The sequence below is a fragment of the Pituophis catenifer genome, unplaced genomic scaffold, assembly GCF_029215685.1.
Source record: "Pituophis catenifer annectens isolate HBS135680 unplaced genomic scaffold, rPitCat1.0.hap2 SCAF_1, whole genome shotgun sequence".
NCBI classification, from domain to species: Eukaryota; Metazoa; Chordata; class Lepidosauria; order Squamata; family Colubridae; genus Pituophis; species Pituophis catenifer.
The window spans coordinates 235,403,529-235,422,593 of NW_027256881.1; the positions used below are offsets into that span (position 1 = coordinate 235,403,529).

The window sequence follows — 19,065 nt, forward strand, 5'->3', positions numbered from 1 at the left end:
AACAGCGGTTAGAATTGTGTTTGCTAAAAATTGGAAAAATGAGAAAATACCAACACAAGATGAAGTTATTAAGAAAATCATGGAATGTGCTGAAATGAGTAAATTGACATTTGAAATTAGAGAACAAGAAGATAAACAATATTATAAGATATGGGATTTATTTTATCAATGGCTAGATAATAAAACATGGAAATGAAATACGAAATATAAAATGAATGTTATAATATAATATTTGAAAATATTTTTTATGAAATGATAAAGCCATAGTTAAATCAGATAATTAGTTAATTATGAATAGGGGGAGGAAGCACAAAAGACTTGTAACTGACCGACACACTGTTTGCAATTGTAATGGATGATGGATTTATATTTTATGTTTTGTTTAAAAATAAAAAAAAAATAAAAAAAAAATCAAATCAAATCACTTCTTCTGTTTAGAATCTCTGAGGACAAAACGAATTCCTTAGCAGTTTTTGAATGGATAATTTAACATCCTGATTTCTCAAGGTATAAATCAAAGGGTTCAGCAGAGGGGTTATGAAGACAAAAACGGTTGAGAGCCATGTGTCTTGACCTAGCGAGGAAGCTGCCTTAGGTCTCAAATACACAAAACAAGCACAACTGAAGTGGGTGATCACCACAGTGAGATGGGAAGCACAGGTGGAGAACATTTTTTTTCTTCCCAGACTGGAGGAGATCCTTAGGATAGCAGAAATAATATAGGCGTATGAAACAGAGATCAATAGGACTGTGCCCAGCAAAACAACAGCACATAAAAGGACCACCACCAGATGAGTCAGGTAAGTATCAATACAAGTCAGGTTCAGCACAGGTGAAATGTCACAGAAAAAATGTTGGATTTCTTTTGGCCCACAAAAAGGCAACCTGAATATAAGGATGCAAATAACTAGAGAGATATAGCATCCTGCTAGACATGATGCAGCTACTAGTTTGATGCAAACCTTTTTCTCCATCAGTACCTGGTACTGAAGTGGGTAGCAAATGGCTGCATACCGATCATAAGACATAGCAACTAACAGGAAACAATTGTTGGCTCCCAAACTAAAAAAGCAAAACATCTGCATGGCACATCCAACAAAGGAAATGGACTGTCTGCCAGTCAACAGAATGAAAAGAAGTTTGGGGACAGTGACAAAGGTGGTACAGGTTTCTGACACAGATAATGCAAAAAGTAAAAAGTACATTGGACAATGTAGAGTCCGGTCGAGCAATATGACTGACATGATAATGATGTTGAAGGTCAGGATGGTGCCATAGGTAAGGGAGAAAATCACAAAAAGTAAAGTTGGTTTCTTTCCAAGGATGGAAAAGCCCAGCAAGAGAAAATCATTCATGGAGCTGTCGTTACTATTTTTCATACCAGATGTAAAATTGTCCAGATTGTCAAGAAAAAGGTGGGGAAGATATTTGTAAGTCATAAGATGATCCTCCGATCATCTCAAATGAAACTAAAATTGATCTTTGCTTCAGTTTAGGGTTTTCATAGAAAAGGCAAGCATGCATGAAACAGGCAATCCACTATATGTCAGCAAGGACATCAGGTAAAATAGCTTTCCTGGCCTATAATGTGGACAAATAATAATGTAAGGTAAAATAATGTAACACTCTGAGCAACATTCAGATGATAGCTAATGCCATTTCACCTGCATTCTTAATAATTCCTCTTCATGTAGCTGCTAGTCCTAAGTATCCATTTATAACATTCTTGCTTTAGTTAAATATGCAAAAAATAAATAATATTATCATAGATACAATCTTTCCCCCATCTGTTTTCTGAAGTTTAATGGCATTCTAAAAAAACAACTTGATGAGGCTGAGTCCAATTTATACTAATTTCTTTCTTTTCAGGCTTTTAAAATATAAATCTGGTGACAGAATGATGCTTCGTACTGATTGCCATCAGTGCCACAAACCTTCATCCTGAAAAGATCCCTGGTTCTCCACTGTTTCTCTATCAGGTTTTATGAAAGAACTCTTCTCAATTTGTTAATGACATTTTTGAGTTGATCACAGAAACAGGGATAAAGGTGGCGGATCCAGCCACTAAAGCATATTAGAGGCTGATGCCGATATATCCAAGCTATCCTCAAAGCTTCATTTACAACAAATCCATATTCAGTTTTATTAAGATTCACAGAGATACTGATTTACTCTGGGAATATGTTCCCCTGATAACATAAGTGATTCACATTAGGAAAAAGTAATTTATCTTTAGAAGCGTGAAGACTTTTTCTTTGTTGGGCAAAATACTACGGTGTATTCCCTTGGTTTCTCCTTGTTAAATGAGTAAAAGAGTCAAGCCTCCCTCCCAGTATAGCAAATAAGCCTTTTTAGGAAGCAGAATTATAGATGCTATAAACTAAAGGAACCAGAACCAACGTTTTGTTTATTGAAAAGATGCATTCAGTCCCAAGGCTTTGACAACAAACATAGGACAAGCAAGTAACAAACCAAATAAAATATCAGTGATACAATGAAACATTAAAATTAACAATCTATATCAAGCTCTTTCTCAAAAATAGGCTCCAGTTTAGCTTCATTGTGACTGGAAACAGAGTGCTTTGGAGCATTGCAGAACACAAATGCACAACTTTTCTGCAATCCTCAAAGCTGCTGCATCTTTTCCTGCAACCACACAGCAGGCGCAGAGAGCAGCCATGCAACCTAGGAAAACCCTCTAGCAACCACTTCTAAGAGATTGCAGAAAAGTGCTACATTTTATGCCTGTGTGTGCACTCTAAACCATTTTTGCAGAATGTCTCAGAAGTATTGCACAGCTCCTGGATGTGAGGATTAAAGCAAGCGCTGGAAATTCTGAACAACTAAGCCCTTGGCAAGGGAGGGTGAGACTCTTTGCTTCATTGCACTTGCCATCTTTTAACTTCAATGTTTTATTCTTATTTCTTTCTTGTCAGATACCTAGAATCTTTTAGAGAGTCTGATGGTGTACAAATTTAATAAATAATAATAATTCTGCGATGATACCTTTAATACCATCAAACAGCAACATCTGCCTATCCCAGGTTGTTGGGAAAGACTTGACAGGTGGATAAAATGTCAAATCCAGGCTAAACATCTGGTTGAGTGTGCGATCAGGAGAAAAAAATCAACTGCAGATCCTTGTAGGTCACATGAAACACGTATAGCATATACATATCAAGTGTACAGGATTGTAATTCTGTATGGCTACTACACTCATTTAAATACCTGTATTTAAAGCAGCAACCAATAATGTTTTTAAAAGACAGCTTAATAACGTTCCATTTTACTTGCTCCAAAACTGCTCAAAATAGACTTTTGCTTGCTAATGTTCATTATATTTAAAATTTTCAAAAAAACAGAGAAACAAAACAAGCCCCAGAAAGTCGGGCTATGAATGTTTTAGGGTTATCTATAATCAATAGTGACAAAATTGGGGTTCAGGTTACTCCATTAGTTTTGTTAATCATCAAGAGTTAATAAATAGGCTTTCTGAAATCATAGCGTTATCATTTTGGGAGAGGGTTCATGACCAGCTAAAGATCTGCACTGGGTGGACCAATAAATCATCAAAACTATTGAGTCTCAAGTGATATAGAATTCCTGCTGTCCAGACCTTTGGGAAAATGCTGGTATATCACCCTGCATGACTTTTCCTGTTCTCAAAATGCTACATTTATGTGGGCATAAACTGCAATGGAATAAAAATGGCTTCAAGACTGCGCTGTAAGTAGTGGCTTGTGAGACCTGACAAGCAACATTACTTGATATTAATTTCCTCTGAATCTCCACTGATTCGAAACTTGTATTTCTGCCTAGGAAATTCTGTAATTTCCCCAAGTATTTTAAATCACTAACATAGACATACGTGATCTGTTAGGGCAGCAGTTCTATATTCATTTAGAAGGACCAGCTACTTCCTACTACAAGCATGACTAGAGTTGGGTTTGTCTTTGGCTGCCATGACTTCTTTTCTTTTTCTTATTGTAAGTTTTTTGTTTGGTTTTATCCCCATGTGTGACATCACAACTGTGAGATGGGTGAGCTGTATACATTGATTAAACAAATAACCATAAACAGATTTGTGTGTTCACTTTGCTTGTGTGAAGAATGAGATTCAAGTGTTTCATTTTGACTGCTTTCTTATCTCCATTGCTTCAGAAGAAGGGTGTGGAATGAAAGAATCAGTTGCTGGAGATAACTCATAGGAACGAATATGTAGTTTTAATTATTTTAAAATCATTTATTTTTTCCTATTTTGACAGATGGGAGACATTATCATAAATTATAAGTGGTGGATAAAGAAAAGGGGGTGGAAATCAAAGGAGGTGGCAACCTTCCCTCCTTCTTTGTTATATGTAAACATTGTATATTTTATAAATTGGGTGTTTTAATCTGTGTTTCGGCCAAAATATTTAATAATTTTAAGGGACTTTTAATATTTGTATCATCTGTATTTTATCTTGGCTGTTCACCGCCCTGAGTCCTCCGGGAGTAGGGCGGTATAGAAATTTGATAAATAAATAAATAAATAAATAAATAAATAAATAAATAAATAAATAAATAAATAAATAAATAAATAAATATATGCCTAGGCAGAATCCGCAAGCATAAGCAAAAGATTTGTAATTGGGATTTTCCACACCGATTGATTTTCAATTTGTTTTTTAATTAGGAGAATCGTATCTGTAGATTGAATAAACTAACAGTTTTCTTCCAATTTTGCAATGAGAGTCCCCCCCATAGGATTACAAAATGATTCTAAACCACCCCAGGGCAGCAAAAATCTTTATTCTTTTTGACAATTAAACATTTTCTTCAAGGCATCTTTTACCTCTTTGTTCCTCAAACTGTAGATCACTGGATTCAGCATTGGGACTATCAGCGTGTAGAACACAGCTGAGATCTTTTCTTGTTGCTGAATGTACGCAGAGCTGAGCTGCAAATGGCTTAAACTAACTGGCCCGTAGAACATGGTGACTGCTGTTAGATGGGAAGCACAGGTGGAAAAAGCTTTATATCTATTCCCAGAAGAATGCATCTTTAGGATACTAGTCAAGATACATAGGTAGGAGATTATAATTATCAGGAGAGTAGAAAGAGCAATTATTCCAGAGAAGGTGACCAATATAACTTCATTAATATGAGTATCACTGCATGAAACTTTCAACATAGCTGGTGTATCACAGAAGAAGTGGTTAATTACACCTGGGGCACAGAACAACACCATAAGTAAGCCAGAAGTGTGGGTGAGGGAATTCACTATTCCCCCTAGGTATGAACCTGCTACTAGCAGGACATAGACCCTTTTGGTCATCATAGTGGTATAGAGCAATGGCTTACAAATGGCTACATAGCGGTCATATGCCATTACTGCAAGCAGAAAGCCCTCAGTACTCACAAAGACCACAAAAAAGCAATGTTGAGTGATGCATCCAGCGTATGAAATAGTTTTAAATTGTGCTAGATTCATCAAGAGCCTCGGTGCAAAGATGGAAGAGTAGCAGACATCAACGATAGACAGATTGCTGAGGAAGAAGTACATTGGGGTATGAAGCCGGGGGCTGATTCTGATCAATACCACCATCCCCACGTTCCCAGCCAGGGTCAGAAAATAGATCAGGAAAAATATCATGAAGAGGGGCACTTCAAATGCCAGCTTGTCTGTTAGCCCAAGAAGAATGAATTCAGTGACCATGGTGTAATTGTTCATGATCAGTTAGAGGCGACCACCTGGAACTGCACCTGCAAAAACTGCAAAAAGAAAAGCCGTAGAACAATTATATTGGTCATATGCCATCACTGCAAGCAGAAAGCCCTCGGTACTCACAAAGACTACAAAAAAAGCAATATTGAGTGATCACCATGGCATCACTTAACTCAACTTTAAGCAACCAGCTTGGAATTGGCATCCTAGCAGAAAATTTGATTTTTAAGTGAGATACAGAATTTTTGGAAGATCCTGTTTGTGTGAGAGGTATTTTTCAAACGAAAATACCTCTCATACAAACAGGTTGAATATGAGTGAAAAAATGCTTGGTGGGTGGTGAAGACTGCTTTTGGAAAAAATCGTATTTTTCCCTTTCTCCTCCTGGAACTCCCACCCCTCAAAATGTCTTTCTAGTTATTCAGATGAACTACATATTGTTGATGGTGTCTTACACGATTGTAGTAGGAAACAGAAATTAACCAACAACTATGCAGAACAATTTTGCATTATTTCTTATGCTGGCTGTATGCTTGTCCCCACTGCTCCCTTGAAAAACCACACAACTCACAATGTTGAGATGGTCCTTCTGAATCATTTGAAGAGGTTTTTCAAGAAACGTGGACAGCTGCAAGGAGAGGAGACAAAGGGAAAAATGCAAGGCATAAATTGCCCTTTGTTCAAAGAGCATAGGATACAATTTGGGCAGTTTCCCTAATGGAATTGGCAATTTTTCTAAAGGATTGTTCCCTGCATGGTTTTTGTGTGGGGAAAAAAATGAAAATCACCTGAAGATTTTAACTGCAATTGCTTTTAGCATTGTAGCTACATCAAGTTAAGACATGGTATAAATGATTAATGATTACCTGGATCCTTTGAGTATTGGGCAGCTTCAGCTTCCTCAGCTTCTTTTGAAGATTTGTCCTTCATTGTAGGTTTATCAGATGCATTGTTTGAAGTATTTTTTTCTGATTAACATTAACATATTGTTACACATTAAGAAGATTCATTAAATGATATAAATCGTTCCAGTCATTTCAACTGAATTACATCTCCCCCCCCAATCCCAAATAAATTATGTCTGGAAATCAATTCAGTTTCAGATCTTTATTGTCGGTGCACAACATATGTACAATGAGATTGTAAAGAAGAGCAGGAGAGAGGGTAAGAAGGGGAGGAAGAAGAGAGGAGAGGGGAAAGAGGAAAGGAAGTAGGAAAGGAAAGGAGAGGAGGAATGAGGAAAGAAGAAAGAAGAAAGAAAGGAGGAGAAAGAAGGGAAGGGAAAAAGGAAAGGTTGTAGTAAAATAAAAGAAGGAAATGGTAAAAGAGCAGACCCGAACAATTAATTAATTAATTACCTAATGGGAGTTAAAGAAGAAGATGAACGAACAATGTATAAGGATGGATAAAAGACTGTACATTTAAACATGTTGATGAAAAATAAAAATAAAAAACTTTTTTCAAAAAAAAAAGAGATTGTAAATCCTAAATCACTACTCTGTTGCTGTGTGAGTCAAAGAGGATTCTGGGATCCAAATGAAAATATATGAGCTAAGGAAGCAAGTAAAAATGCTCAGAGATTTTGGTCCTCATTAAGTTTTCCTGAGGTTCCTGTACAGAAATAGAATTGCATAAACTATTCATGGAGCAGATGGACTCCTTTATGTAGGGCCTACACCTCTCAGATCGTCTGTTGAATACTTGAATGCTAACTAAAGTAAAATAAACTAATTTTTAAGCACTTTCAGAAGGATCACGTGAGCAGAATAACTTTTAGAAAAGGCTCATTACTGAAGGTGACCAAACAAACAACCATAGAGTGAGGGTGCAAATTTGGAGAACAGAGATTGCAGAAGAAGATGGCTTTAGTGGATGCCTTACGGCTAACACAATCTTCTGCCTGAATTTGTTAAATGTAATTATAACCCATTGCGTAAAATGATCTAGACTGTGTAGCATTTGTATTCCAAAGTGGTAGGGTCAAGAACAGTATTCTCTTTTCTTTCTAAGTGTTCCTCTTCCCCATTTCCAGAATAAATATATCATATTTCTACTTATTCCAGTCCCCTCTCTCTCTTTTTTCCAAATTGATCTCTAAGTTTAATTCACGACAGAAAGAGGAATGCTTAAAAAAGCATTTGCAGGATTTACCAGATGCAGAACAGTTAAAAATCCTTTCTAATTTGGTTCTGAAAATTATTCCTTTTGCATAAAAAAAACTCTTAACTCTTAAGAATAAGAAAATAAATACCAACCTTTGCAAAGGTCGCCTTGGGCATTTGCAACAGCCAAAATGATATTCATTTCAGCTTTTAGATGCTAATTGCTGCCACACAAACAATATTTTTAATTGAAAATCCCAGTAGCTTTGCTGGATTTTTCAGTTTCTGCTCATAGGCATTGGATTCATCTTCATAAACTATTATGCTGAAAATATTCAATTACTTTTTCTCTATGTTCTTGTATTTCACAGCACTATAAGCAATGTAAAGGCAATCCAGAAATAATTTTTATCACTAACACTATCCCGAATGAATGTAAGAAGCCAATTGACTTTGACCTTGGAGGGACTGCATCACTTTTCAGTATAGATTTATATAGGAGAGGCGAGTTGGTCCCAGACTTGATGATTTAGGATAGAAAGACATCTATTCCTTTAAATAAGCTGAACCAATATCATCCCTGAAGTAACTTCATCTTCAGAGTCTTAAGGGAAACAATTTCAGGCTATCTTCTTGGGAGCTTTAAGGTTATACTACTTTTAAATTATTCATAATTGATGCTTCTTTTTTGTTAAATAGAAAAACAAGTCAATACAATTTCCTAATATCTAATTACTTTCATTTTTGCCCCATTCTGAGGGACTCTCTGTTCCAGATCAATGAAGAAAAGTAACACCACTGTTCCAAAACCTGATACTGTACAATAGTATGGTTTCTATAATATGGATTGCAAGTGTTTTTGTGTGTGAAAGACAATGGGTAATGTAAAGGAATAAATTTGTATGAAATTTGTGCGTGAAATAAGATTGTAGTTCACTTGGATTTTGTGCAATCTAGATAAAAATTGGATTTATGCAGATCCTCAGAGATTCCCAAGTGGGTTCCATCTGAAGCCATCATCAAAATGACGGTCACACCCATCTGATATTGCAATGACAAAACTAATATTGTTTGACATCACCAAATGTGCAAAAACACAAATCCAAGCTATGGATTTTCATATGCCCTCAGTATTTTTACATGAAATTTAGCTAATGCTACCATCAAAACACATGCAGCGTTGATCTTCATGGAGTGATCCACAATCATCACACACTCTAAAGAACCGAAATGGATTCAGAGTCGGAAAGGTGATCCAGAACCCTTGTATCACATACCACCACTTAAATAAAATTCATTATTTTGCTCTGCAAGCACAGGGAAAGACACAATTTCTTTATGGTGTTGCCAACAAATGTGATATGAGTCTACACATTTTCTCCTCAGAATTTGGATTACTAAATCCTAATATCCAATAATATTTTAAGGAATCCTCTAAAAGCCTTGTAAGAATGCATTAAGCTTGGCTTGGATCTATCTTTTAAATTCTTCTGATCTTATCTTCTTTTGATTGTGATTCGGCTGCATGACATAATATGATAAATGGTGGACTGGCAGAAATGGCGGCAGCAGGGGGTGGAGAGAGGGGATGGTTTCATGCGTGCTCACACATCACTTCCACAGCCTGATCCGAACAGGCTGCGGTCTGGCACTCGGCCACAGCCCAGAAGTTAGAGACCCCTGATGTGGAGAACAGTGGGTGCCAATCCAATACAAATGCTCTTGGTAATATTTCTTTCTGCTTTAAGTCACTCCATTTTTTTACTTCTTTGGAACAGATTTGCAGATGTTTAAAAGAAGAAAAAAAAAAACAAGAACTCAGATTCTATTGAAATGTGGAGCCTCTCCTTAAAATTTTTGCTTTTCAGTATAAACCAGAAAAATTTTCTGAGCTTGGTATCAGAAGTAACTCAATGAAGACAATAAGGTAAATAGGCCACCATGCTTCTCTAATCTCAGAACTGCAAATTTAACCACAATCTTCCAATCCAATTTAGTAGAGAGTCTAGATAAGGTGTGTCAAACTGGATTTCTTCGAAGGCTGGATCAGCACTGTAGTTCTCCTCCACAAGTTGGTGGGGGCAGGAGCAGGGTGGGAGACGGGACAGACACCTCCTGCAGCACCCTGCCGGCCAAAATGGGGCATGCAGAGGCCACACGAGACTGCCATGTGGCCCATTTTTGGCCAGCAGAATGCTGCAGGAGGCCATGGTGGCCGAAAATGTGCCACAGGAGGACCGCACGCAGCCTCCCCTCAGCCCGTTTTGACCCCTGGTCTAGATGGTGTGAAAACTGCAACATATGAGAGACCATGATAACTACAATGGGGAGGAGAAGAAGATAGTCAGCAATACTGAGGAACATTTTTTAAAAGTAATTTCTCGGTTTATTTATATATGATTTTATTCAATGAGATACAAGCTGTCTATTATGAAAAGGCAATTGCATTGGATATTCTTCATTACAGTGCAAACACTTGTTTTCAGAGAGAACCTTTTCTTCCTTGGAAAAGCGTGTAGAGAGGAAAACACCCTTTCATACTGTCATTAGATCCATATCTTCAAAATGGCATTTCCAAGAACCAGAGATCTTTGCTAACAGAAGTTTCTGTGTGGGTGGGAGCTATTAAGGTGGAATATTGGAAACTTTCAAAAGAGAGAATAAAATTGTGCATTGTTCATGTGAGTGTGTATATGATTGGGAGGACGGCAGAAGGAAAAATAAGTGAAATTTAAAATTATTGAGTGGCTATAAAGAGGTTTCCTTTCTCCTTTAAGTTACTTCAAGCAAAATCAAGGACCAGGGAAGAACGTTTGCCAATCCTGCTGTTTGCCTTGCAAATAAGGGCCAGAAATTCCTCTGGAAAAGATACTTTATCAAATTTACATCACTTGTGTTTTTTATTTTAAGGTATATTTAGCAGATGGAAGAATTGCCAGGATTCTATTAATAATCTACATTAAGAAATCCTTTGTTAAGACTTTATATTTTTTTCTGAAATGTAGTCATTTTTGTTTGTTTACTCTGAAGATAAAGTAAAAGAGATATTTATTGGGAGCCCAGTTCTCTTCCAAACACTTTTTTCACGGCATATTTTACATCCTTATTCCTCAAACTATAGATCAATGGATTCAACAGAGGTATTATTACTGTGTAAAACACAGATGCTGTTTTGTCAGTGTCAAGGGAATAGCTAGAAGTGGGCCGGAAGTACATGAAGAGAATAGTTCCATGATATATGGCCACTGCTGTGAGATGGGATGAACAGGTAGAAAATGCTTTATGTCTCCCTTCTGTGGAGTGAATCCTTAGAACTGCAGCAATAATGAATATATAAGAGGCAATAATGATCAGCAAGGTGCTCATTTCAAACAAACTGCCAAAAATGAATATTAGCATCTCATTCATAGAGACGTCATTGCAAGCCAGTTTCAAAAGCGGGGTGACATCACAAAAAAAGTGATTGATGCTCCTGGAGCCACAAAAGGACAACCTTAACAAACCACAAGTGTGAATCATAGAGTTCACAACTCCCCATAGATATGAACCAGCTATCAATCCAGTACAAAGCCTTTTGGTCATCAGCAAAGTGTAGAGCAAAGGCTGGCAGATGGCCACATAACGATCATATGCCATTGCAGCCAATAGAAAGAACTCAGTTGTGGCAAATATTGCAAAGAAACAATACTGTGTGATACAAGAAGCATAAGATATGGTTTTCTTTTCCACTAAAAGGGTTACCAGCATTATAGGTGTGATGGTGGTGGAATAACAGGCATCTAAAAAGGATAGGCTGCTAATAAAGAAGTACATGGGGATATGCAACTGGGGAACAATCCAAATTAACAAAATCATCCCAAGATTCCCCAGCAGAGTGGCAATATAGATGATTAAAAATGTTGCAAAGAGCAATTGCCGCATTTCCAGGTGTTCTGTGAGTCCAAAAAGAATGAAGTTGGTCACCAAAGTGTAATTTGTCCCAGGTATTGGCTTCATTCCCTTTTTCCTGTGGGGGGGAAAACAAGAAAAATGTTTCTTAAAAAAATACAAGTTACAGAAGTCTGACCAAGTAGCCTCAATTTCCCATTTCTCCTGAACATAGGGTTTGTGATGAGAGAGTGTTTAATTGATGAATTAGGGTGGGGAAAGGAGATTGTAGTTTTCCTCTTTTTACCTCTTTGCTATGCCTTTATTCTGCTTGCAAAAAGAGGGATCTTATTTTTTTGAAGAGGACATCTTTGAGAGAACATTTTCATTTTGACTCTGGCAACAACAGTCAAAAGGACAAGACAATTATTTTAATTTTAGAATTATTTTGCCTGTAACATATACCCTAAATGTTCCTTTTAATTTATTTTTGATTTTCTAATAAATAGATTTGTCGAAGTATATTTTCACTGACAATGAGATTATGTTTAAACTATACTGTTGAATTCATACTGGTGGGCTTCTCATGTGGATTCCAGTTTAGAAAAAACACAGGACAAGTGTTTTCTCGGGATGAGAGAGCAGCAAACAAAGAGCTACAATCTCTTTTATTAGTTATCCAAATACAGCGTCATCAGAAGGCTACACATTTATTATTATGGCTACACATCTCATATTACATACGAGAGATAGGAAAGCAATGGTGAAGATGTAAAGCGAAACCTTGGTACCAGATACTACCAGGCGAGAGGCCCATCTCCCTTATCTGATTCTTAGGAATGTGTTTACAAAGAGATAGGAGATGTGTCTGCTTTGCTTCTCAGGAAAGTTTATACAAAAAGACATCTTTGCTTTTACAGGCACAGCCTATGTTATAAACAAAGAGAGAATGAATAGGGCCCTTCAGAGAGTATCCATATGAACCCGCTTTTCATAGTCTGGTTATTTCGATGCTAAGCTCCATACAAGTGTCCAACCAGTTAAACTGGTCTATACTTGTACTATGGCCACTGCATTCCCACACTATACTTTTTTTGTTTCAGAAGTTAAAGTGATTTCTGCAGATATTATAAATACCAGTATAAATGTTCATACAGCTGGCTTTACTAACAACTGAATGTGTGATATATTGTACAGTGTTTTTGTTATTGGAGATAATTAAAAATTCTCTAGATTGCAAAAACAATGTCCACAAAGTTCCTTCAGTACATGTGATGAAGCTTATTATGCTCCATGTGGACTTCATCAATTGCCTTCACACCTAACTCTGAAACTGAAGAACAACAGTTTCCTCAAACCTGTGGGGTGATCATCTCACTAAAACCATAGATAGAAATGCTCAAATTACATTATGGTATAGAAAGATGAACTGCCCTGAAACAGAAAAATGTTATGAGTGATATTTTCAAGATCAAAGTTTCTCTTTGGTGGTCTGACTGTCAGAGGTAATTTAGGTACATAGGCAATTACAGAAGAAATGGGGGTAAAGTTTAAATGTTTTAGAATCACCTGCAAACTGGAATGTAGTTTTGAAAGAAAGATATGTCAAATAAGCCAAAGCAGATAGACAAGTGTGTGTGTGTGTGTGTGTGTGTGTGTGTGTGTGTGTGTGTGTGTGTGTTATTCTAGGAGAAGCTGTTGGAATGTGAGGTAGCAGTATAGAAGATGGAGGAGAAGAAGCAGTGACTGAGAGAGCCATTTAGTCAAAAAATGCAAAGACTGGGAAGGAATTTGTGGCACCAGAAACCAGAGGAGGAATCTGCAAAGGGAGAGACAAAGGTGAATACCAGCTAGAGATTGTAGATGGTGCAAAGCGGAAGGTTCAGCTATTGGAACTGGACCAACTGGACCAAGCAAGTAAAGAAGGATAAACCTTGATATATTCATGGTTAGGCAGACAGGAGATGTTTCTAGCATTCTTAAGGTTTTGGTAAATCCATGAAGGGGGAAAGAAGAAACTAGCTGCTAAAAGTTTTGTATTACCAAGGAAAGGAGTGGAGTAGAGGTTTGATTCTACTCCTTTGACATTTAGTTAAAATTCTTTTAATATCCTCTAGAGTTACTCATTCTTAGTGTACATACTTAGGTATATACTTGATTTTCTCTCTCTCCCTCTCCCCCCCTCATACAAACACACACAGACACATATGATTAGCATTATTGTAATATCTAAAATTATATCATAATAAACAGCTCTGTATTCACTTGTTAGTGGTGTCTATGTTTCTGGCTTTGTTCCTATCCATACGCAACCTGTTTCAGAAGAAATCTAAGCTTCTCTGGAAATATTATTATTATTATTACTGCAAATATTAATATCAAGTTAATAAGTCAAATAAATCTGCATACTCAATAATGTATGGAAACTCTTGCAGGTATAATGTTTATAAGTTCTTGTGTGAGTGGGCTTTTTGGTATATGTGTGATGTGGGAATAATTAAATATAAAGATTTGACTGATATGTTAGCCAAGAGACATAATAAAGTTACATTTATTTGAGAAAATATAAACATAGTTAAGAAAAGAGAGATGAACTTGAAAACCCATATACATTTTCTTGTAATCTCCAAAAGCAATCAAATTTAAACTAGTTCCTAAAGGAAGTCGTATCTGAGACATTTACACCATTTGTGAGTTCTAAACAGAATAAGCTTGCTCATCTCCAACTATTTATTTTTGCATTGTGTAATATCTCCCGTTACTTTTGCAATCCAATATTTATTCATTTAGAAACTTGTACGGTGCATATATTATATAAAATAATCCTAAGAAGCTCACGTTAATATTAAATAAAAAAAGAATAAATAAAACAAAATCAACCCCATGACACCACATATTAGAAGCACATCACATCACATAGATTCCTCCTGCCCTTACATTTCCTGGGCTACCTAGTCCAGTGCCTGGGTGGTGAGGCAGATCTTTTCAGCTCTCTGACAGGATAAGGTTGGAGTTCCTTGGAATTCCTGGGTGAAAGCGTCAAGGCACAATTGTTTAGGCTCAAATTATCCTACTTTGGGCATATGATGTGAAGATCCAGCTGTCCGGAGAAGGCTGTAATGCTGGGAAAGGTGGAAGGAAAGAGAAAAAAAGGACAATCAGCAGTAAGATGGATGGATCAGTGGGGGGTTGCTCCCGGTTCGCACCAGTTCGCAAGAACCGGTAGTAAAAATTTGTAGTAGTTCAGAGAACCGATAATAACATTGGCTGGCCATGCTCCTGAACCGGTCCCCAGCCCGGTCACCACTCACTTACCCCGCCCACCTCATCAGAGGCTTTTTAAAAAAACTTTTAAAAGCATTTTTTCTACAACCTTTTCGGTCAAAAAAATGCTTTTAAAAGTTAAAAAAAAAGCCGCTGATGATTGTGCAATTCAGCTGGGATCATCAGAGGCTTTTAAAAGCATTTTTTTCTGCAACCTCTTTGGCCGAAGAAGTTGTAGGAAAAAAAATGCCTTTAAAAGCCTCTGGCGATCCCAGCTGAGTTGCCTGATCGTCAGAAGCATTTTTAAAAGCATTTTTTTCTGCAACCTCTTAAGGTTGTAGACAAAATACTTTTAAAAGTAAAAAAAAAAAGTTGGCCATGCCCACCCAGTCACATTATCCCCCCCACCAAGCCATGCCCACAGAACCGGTAGTAAAAAAATTTAGAACCCACCCTTGGGATGGACCATTGGAAGTCCTAAAGGAAGAAATTAGGGATATACAGTATCCTAATTAACAAAATCTACTTATGCAATTGCCAAAAATCAACAATGATCTGAAGTCATATTAACAATAATTATCAATAGAAAAAAAGGGTTCTTAATCTAAAATGAAGCCATACATGGCAGCTGGGCTCTCTTCCAAATTATTTCTTTCCTTCTATGAGCATGGAAATATGAGTTTAGAAGTATTCATGGGGGTGGGGGGTGTCCCTTCCCTACCTTAAGTGGAAAAGAAATCAAGCCAATTCCAAGGACGTCCTTCATTTGAAAACAACAGGATCAAATGTACCAATTCAGTTTGTAGCTACAGCATAAAAAAATGATGCCCATCTAAATAAGAAGAGGACCTTGTCAGTATAATCTGTGCAAGCTTCTTAAATAACAAGCCATATATGGCACGCTGTAGGTTTAATAGATCAGACATTGTAGCAGAAAAGTTACTTAGCAGGTCCTCACATATGACTAATGAACTTTGAACTTGAATAGTCATTTGATTCTAATGATTGCTTGTGAGAAATAGCCAAACTGAATCAAACTAATAAAAGATGCATTGCTTACCTTTAAGCAGGAATTAGCATTTTAAAATTTAAGCACTAAACTGAAGGCTGAGTTTTCTGAAATATTTATACCAAAGCTTTAAAAATGCTCAATAACTTCTCTAAGGCACGGTAATTAAAGCTCCTCCCAGATGTACAGATTCAGAGGATTGTAATTGATCTCAAAATGATCCTGATTGTTGTATTATATCCTTTCATTTTTTTTCTTTTTTCTTTCTCTCTTTTTAATGAGGAACGAATTTCGTCATACATATTCCTGTGAAGATTCTCAATATTAGATGATCATATCTGTAAAGAGACAGGCAGGTTTACATGGAATGAGACTATCTGTAAAATAACCCAGTCTGTAGGTATTTTGGGGGGGGGGGAATTGAAAAATAATAACAATGTCTAGAAATTAACAGATGGCATCTGGAAAGGAACTATAGCAGGGGTGTCAAACTCATGGCCTGTGGGCCGGATGTGTCATGTGCTGGCTCCGCCTCCACCCATTTTAGCGAAGGGGAAAAAATCCCGATACGTCATATCGTACTGCTGTCACAACACAGGTTTGACACCCCTCAACTACAGTCAATATAGTTGTTATGATATCGTAGTCCATTTTCCTTTAAGTTACCTTTAAGTTAAGTTACAGCAGAAAAGTACAAATGTTACATTATTATAGAACAATTAATCAGTGAAACAACTTGCCTCCAGAAGTTGTAAATGCTCCAACACTGGAAGTTTTAAAGAAAAGATTGGATAACCATTTGTCTGAAGTGGTGTAAGGTATCTTGCCTAAGCAGAGGGTTGGACTAGAAGACTTCCAAGGTCCCTTCCAACTCTATTATTCTAATGTAAAGTACAAGTTTTCACATAATTTCTACCCAACCTTCCTTTCTGAGTGGGGATTGTTTTTATACAGTGTATATCCTATATTAACCACTAGGAGGCAGTATGTGACCAGTTTTGTCCTAATTGGCACCCTTCAGCATGTTTGTCTTTAAATTGTGGTCTCCAAAGTTGAGAAGGCAAAGGAGGAATCATCTGTATAGAGTAGCTACAATACTTGGAGCTAAAACCTAAGAATAGTCAATTTTATTCTTACTGAACGAGAGAAAGTGGCAAGGAAATTAACACAGAAAGAAAATTATATGGAGGTGTTTATCATTTTAATAGCTCTTGCTCAGGATTTATAGCCTTTTAAAACTACTGAATTCATGTAGATAAAAACTTCAGAGGATAAGATAGAACTGAACATTTTGGTGATAAAGCAGAGATCTGATTTTCTGGTGTGAACATGAAAGAGCTGTCGTAGTGAATGATTCACCTGACAAAAATACTGATACCAATCTGAAAATACTGCTAAACATCAGTGGAATCAGTGGTTTTATATGCTTCAATGGACTCTCTCTGTCTCCCACAATGGATAACTGTACTACATATGTTCAAAGAGTCTGAATTATCTTCAAAACCAGTTCTTCACAGAATGCTTTGCAGTTCTGTACTCTGGAATTATGCTACAACATACAGTAATTATCCTATGTAGAGCAATATATTGCATAACCTCCTAGTTAGGGGAATATGGAGTAAAAGCATACTGGTTTGCACATTTCTAGGTCAGAGATCCTCCATTACATAAAATAACATGAGCACAATTGGGAAAAAGCGAAACAAACACTAGGCTTTGGCTATGCATGTGTCATGCTGGCCCAAATGTACCATGCTGGTGATAATGTTCTTATCATAAGCAGAATTCAGAAACAGCCTTGCAGAATGTTATTATTTTTAATTACCCAAATTTCTAGGCCAACTCCCAGAATGACACTTGGTGTCTTCAGAAAATTAAAAACAGCAAAAAACAATCTCTGTGAGGGAAAAAAATATCTCTTATCACCAATCTAAAGCGATCTGCCAAAACACCCTAACCCGAGGCCTGAGTGAATCACCACATTTTAGAGCTCACTTGAAGATGCATTAGGTGAACAAATCTGGATAGATGCTGTTTCTAAGGGCTGGCACTACATCAGGGAAGAGCTACTTCTACATATTTGATGGCAGTGTTTAATTGACAGGACACAAGGTAAGCCAACTTTGTCTGGTTAAACAGGGTGGACAGATAAAACAGGAGACCGATGGTCCTTCAGATAGCTAGGTCATATGCCACATAGAGCTTTAGAGGTAAAAGCCAGGTCCATGAACTGGACCTGGAAGCTTACTAGTACCTAGTGCAGCTCACATGGAAGAGGTGTGACATGGTTATAGCAAGGTTTGTCTATCACAACTCATGCCACTGCATTCTGGACCAGTTGTAGTTTTGGAATGATCCTCAGGGCAGCCCCATGTATAGTGCATTGCAAGGTGAACAAGGCATGAATGCCCATTAAGAGGTACTCCCAATCTACAAACAGGTACAATTGGCATACAAACTGGATTTGTGCAAAAGCATTTCTGGTCAGAACTATTACCTGTTCCTCAAGCAGGAGCTGAGAGTCCAGGAAGTCCCCCAAATTTTGCATTAGTCTTAAATAAGGTGTGTGTGTTGTATGTCTGTCTGTCTGTGCACGCATGCTACTTACTCATAATGAAGGGACCTTCATAACAGGGAGGTCCATAACTCACCCAGTTCACCTGAAGGATGTTCTCAGGTAGATATTAAATAATAAAATCAGCTTAGCCATTCCATGCATTTGATAAAGTGAGTGATATTTCATGAAAGTTAGATTTTTAATAAAATATACTAGTTTGAAGAGATATAACAGCATTGTAACAGCATTGCCAAAAAGGCCTTAAGAGTTGCTAACCTCATTTTGTGAAGCTTCTTCTCCAGTAACATTGAATTGTTAACTAGGGCATACAAAACCTTTGCCAGACCAATTCTCGAATACAGCTCGTCTGCCTAGAATCCACATTGTATATCGGACATTAATATGATTGAGCGGGTCCAGAGATATTTCATGAGAAGAGTACTCCATTCCTCTATTCACAATAGAATCCCTTATGCCACCAGGCTTGAAATTTTGGGCTTGGACAATCTGGAACTGTGCCGCCTGTGGTCCGATCTAAGCATAGTACACAAAATTGTCT

At 37.1% G+C, this 19,065-nt stretch overlaps 3 protein-coding genes across 4 annotated transcripts; all 3 read right to left on the bottom strand.

Annotated features, from left to right (window-relative positions):
- Positions 1–434: 434 nt before the first annotated feature.
- On the bottom strand, positions 435–1,379 carry LOC139310487 (olfactory receptor 10K1-like). The gene has a single exon (XM_070934654.1). The coding sequence runs from the start codon at positions 1,377–1,379 to the stop codon at positions 435–437; it is 945 nt and encodes a 314-aa protein (XP_070790755.1).
- Positions 1,380–4,789: 3,410 nt separating this feature from the next.
- Positions 4,790–5,713, bottom strand: LOC139327397 (olfactory receptor 5J3-like). The gene has a single exon (XM_070957215.1). It carries the CDS (start codon positions 5,711–5,713, stop codon positions 4,790–4,792), a length of 924 nt encoding a protein of 307 aa, XP_070813316.1.
- Positions 5,714–10,857: 5,144 nt separating this feature from the next.
- On the bottom strand, positions 10,858–15,241 carry LOC139327507 (olfactory receptor 5J3-like). 2 transcript variants are annotated; one of them, XM_070957360.1, is made up of 2 exons: positions 15,208–15,241; positions 10,858–11,768 (listed from the first exon to the last, which is right to left on the bottom strand). In XM_070957360.1, exons 1-2 carry the CDS (start codon positions 15,239–15,241, stop codon positions 10,858–10,860), a joined length of 945 nt encoding a protein of 314 aa, XP_070813461.1. The 2 variants fall into 2 exon arrangements, with proteins under 2 accessions (XP_070813461.1, XP_070813454.1); XM_070957353.1 differs by lacking the exon at positions 15,208–15,241 and having other exon boundaries at positions 10,858–11,805.
- Positions 15,242–19,065: the final 3,824 nt, after the last annotated feature.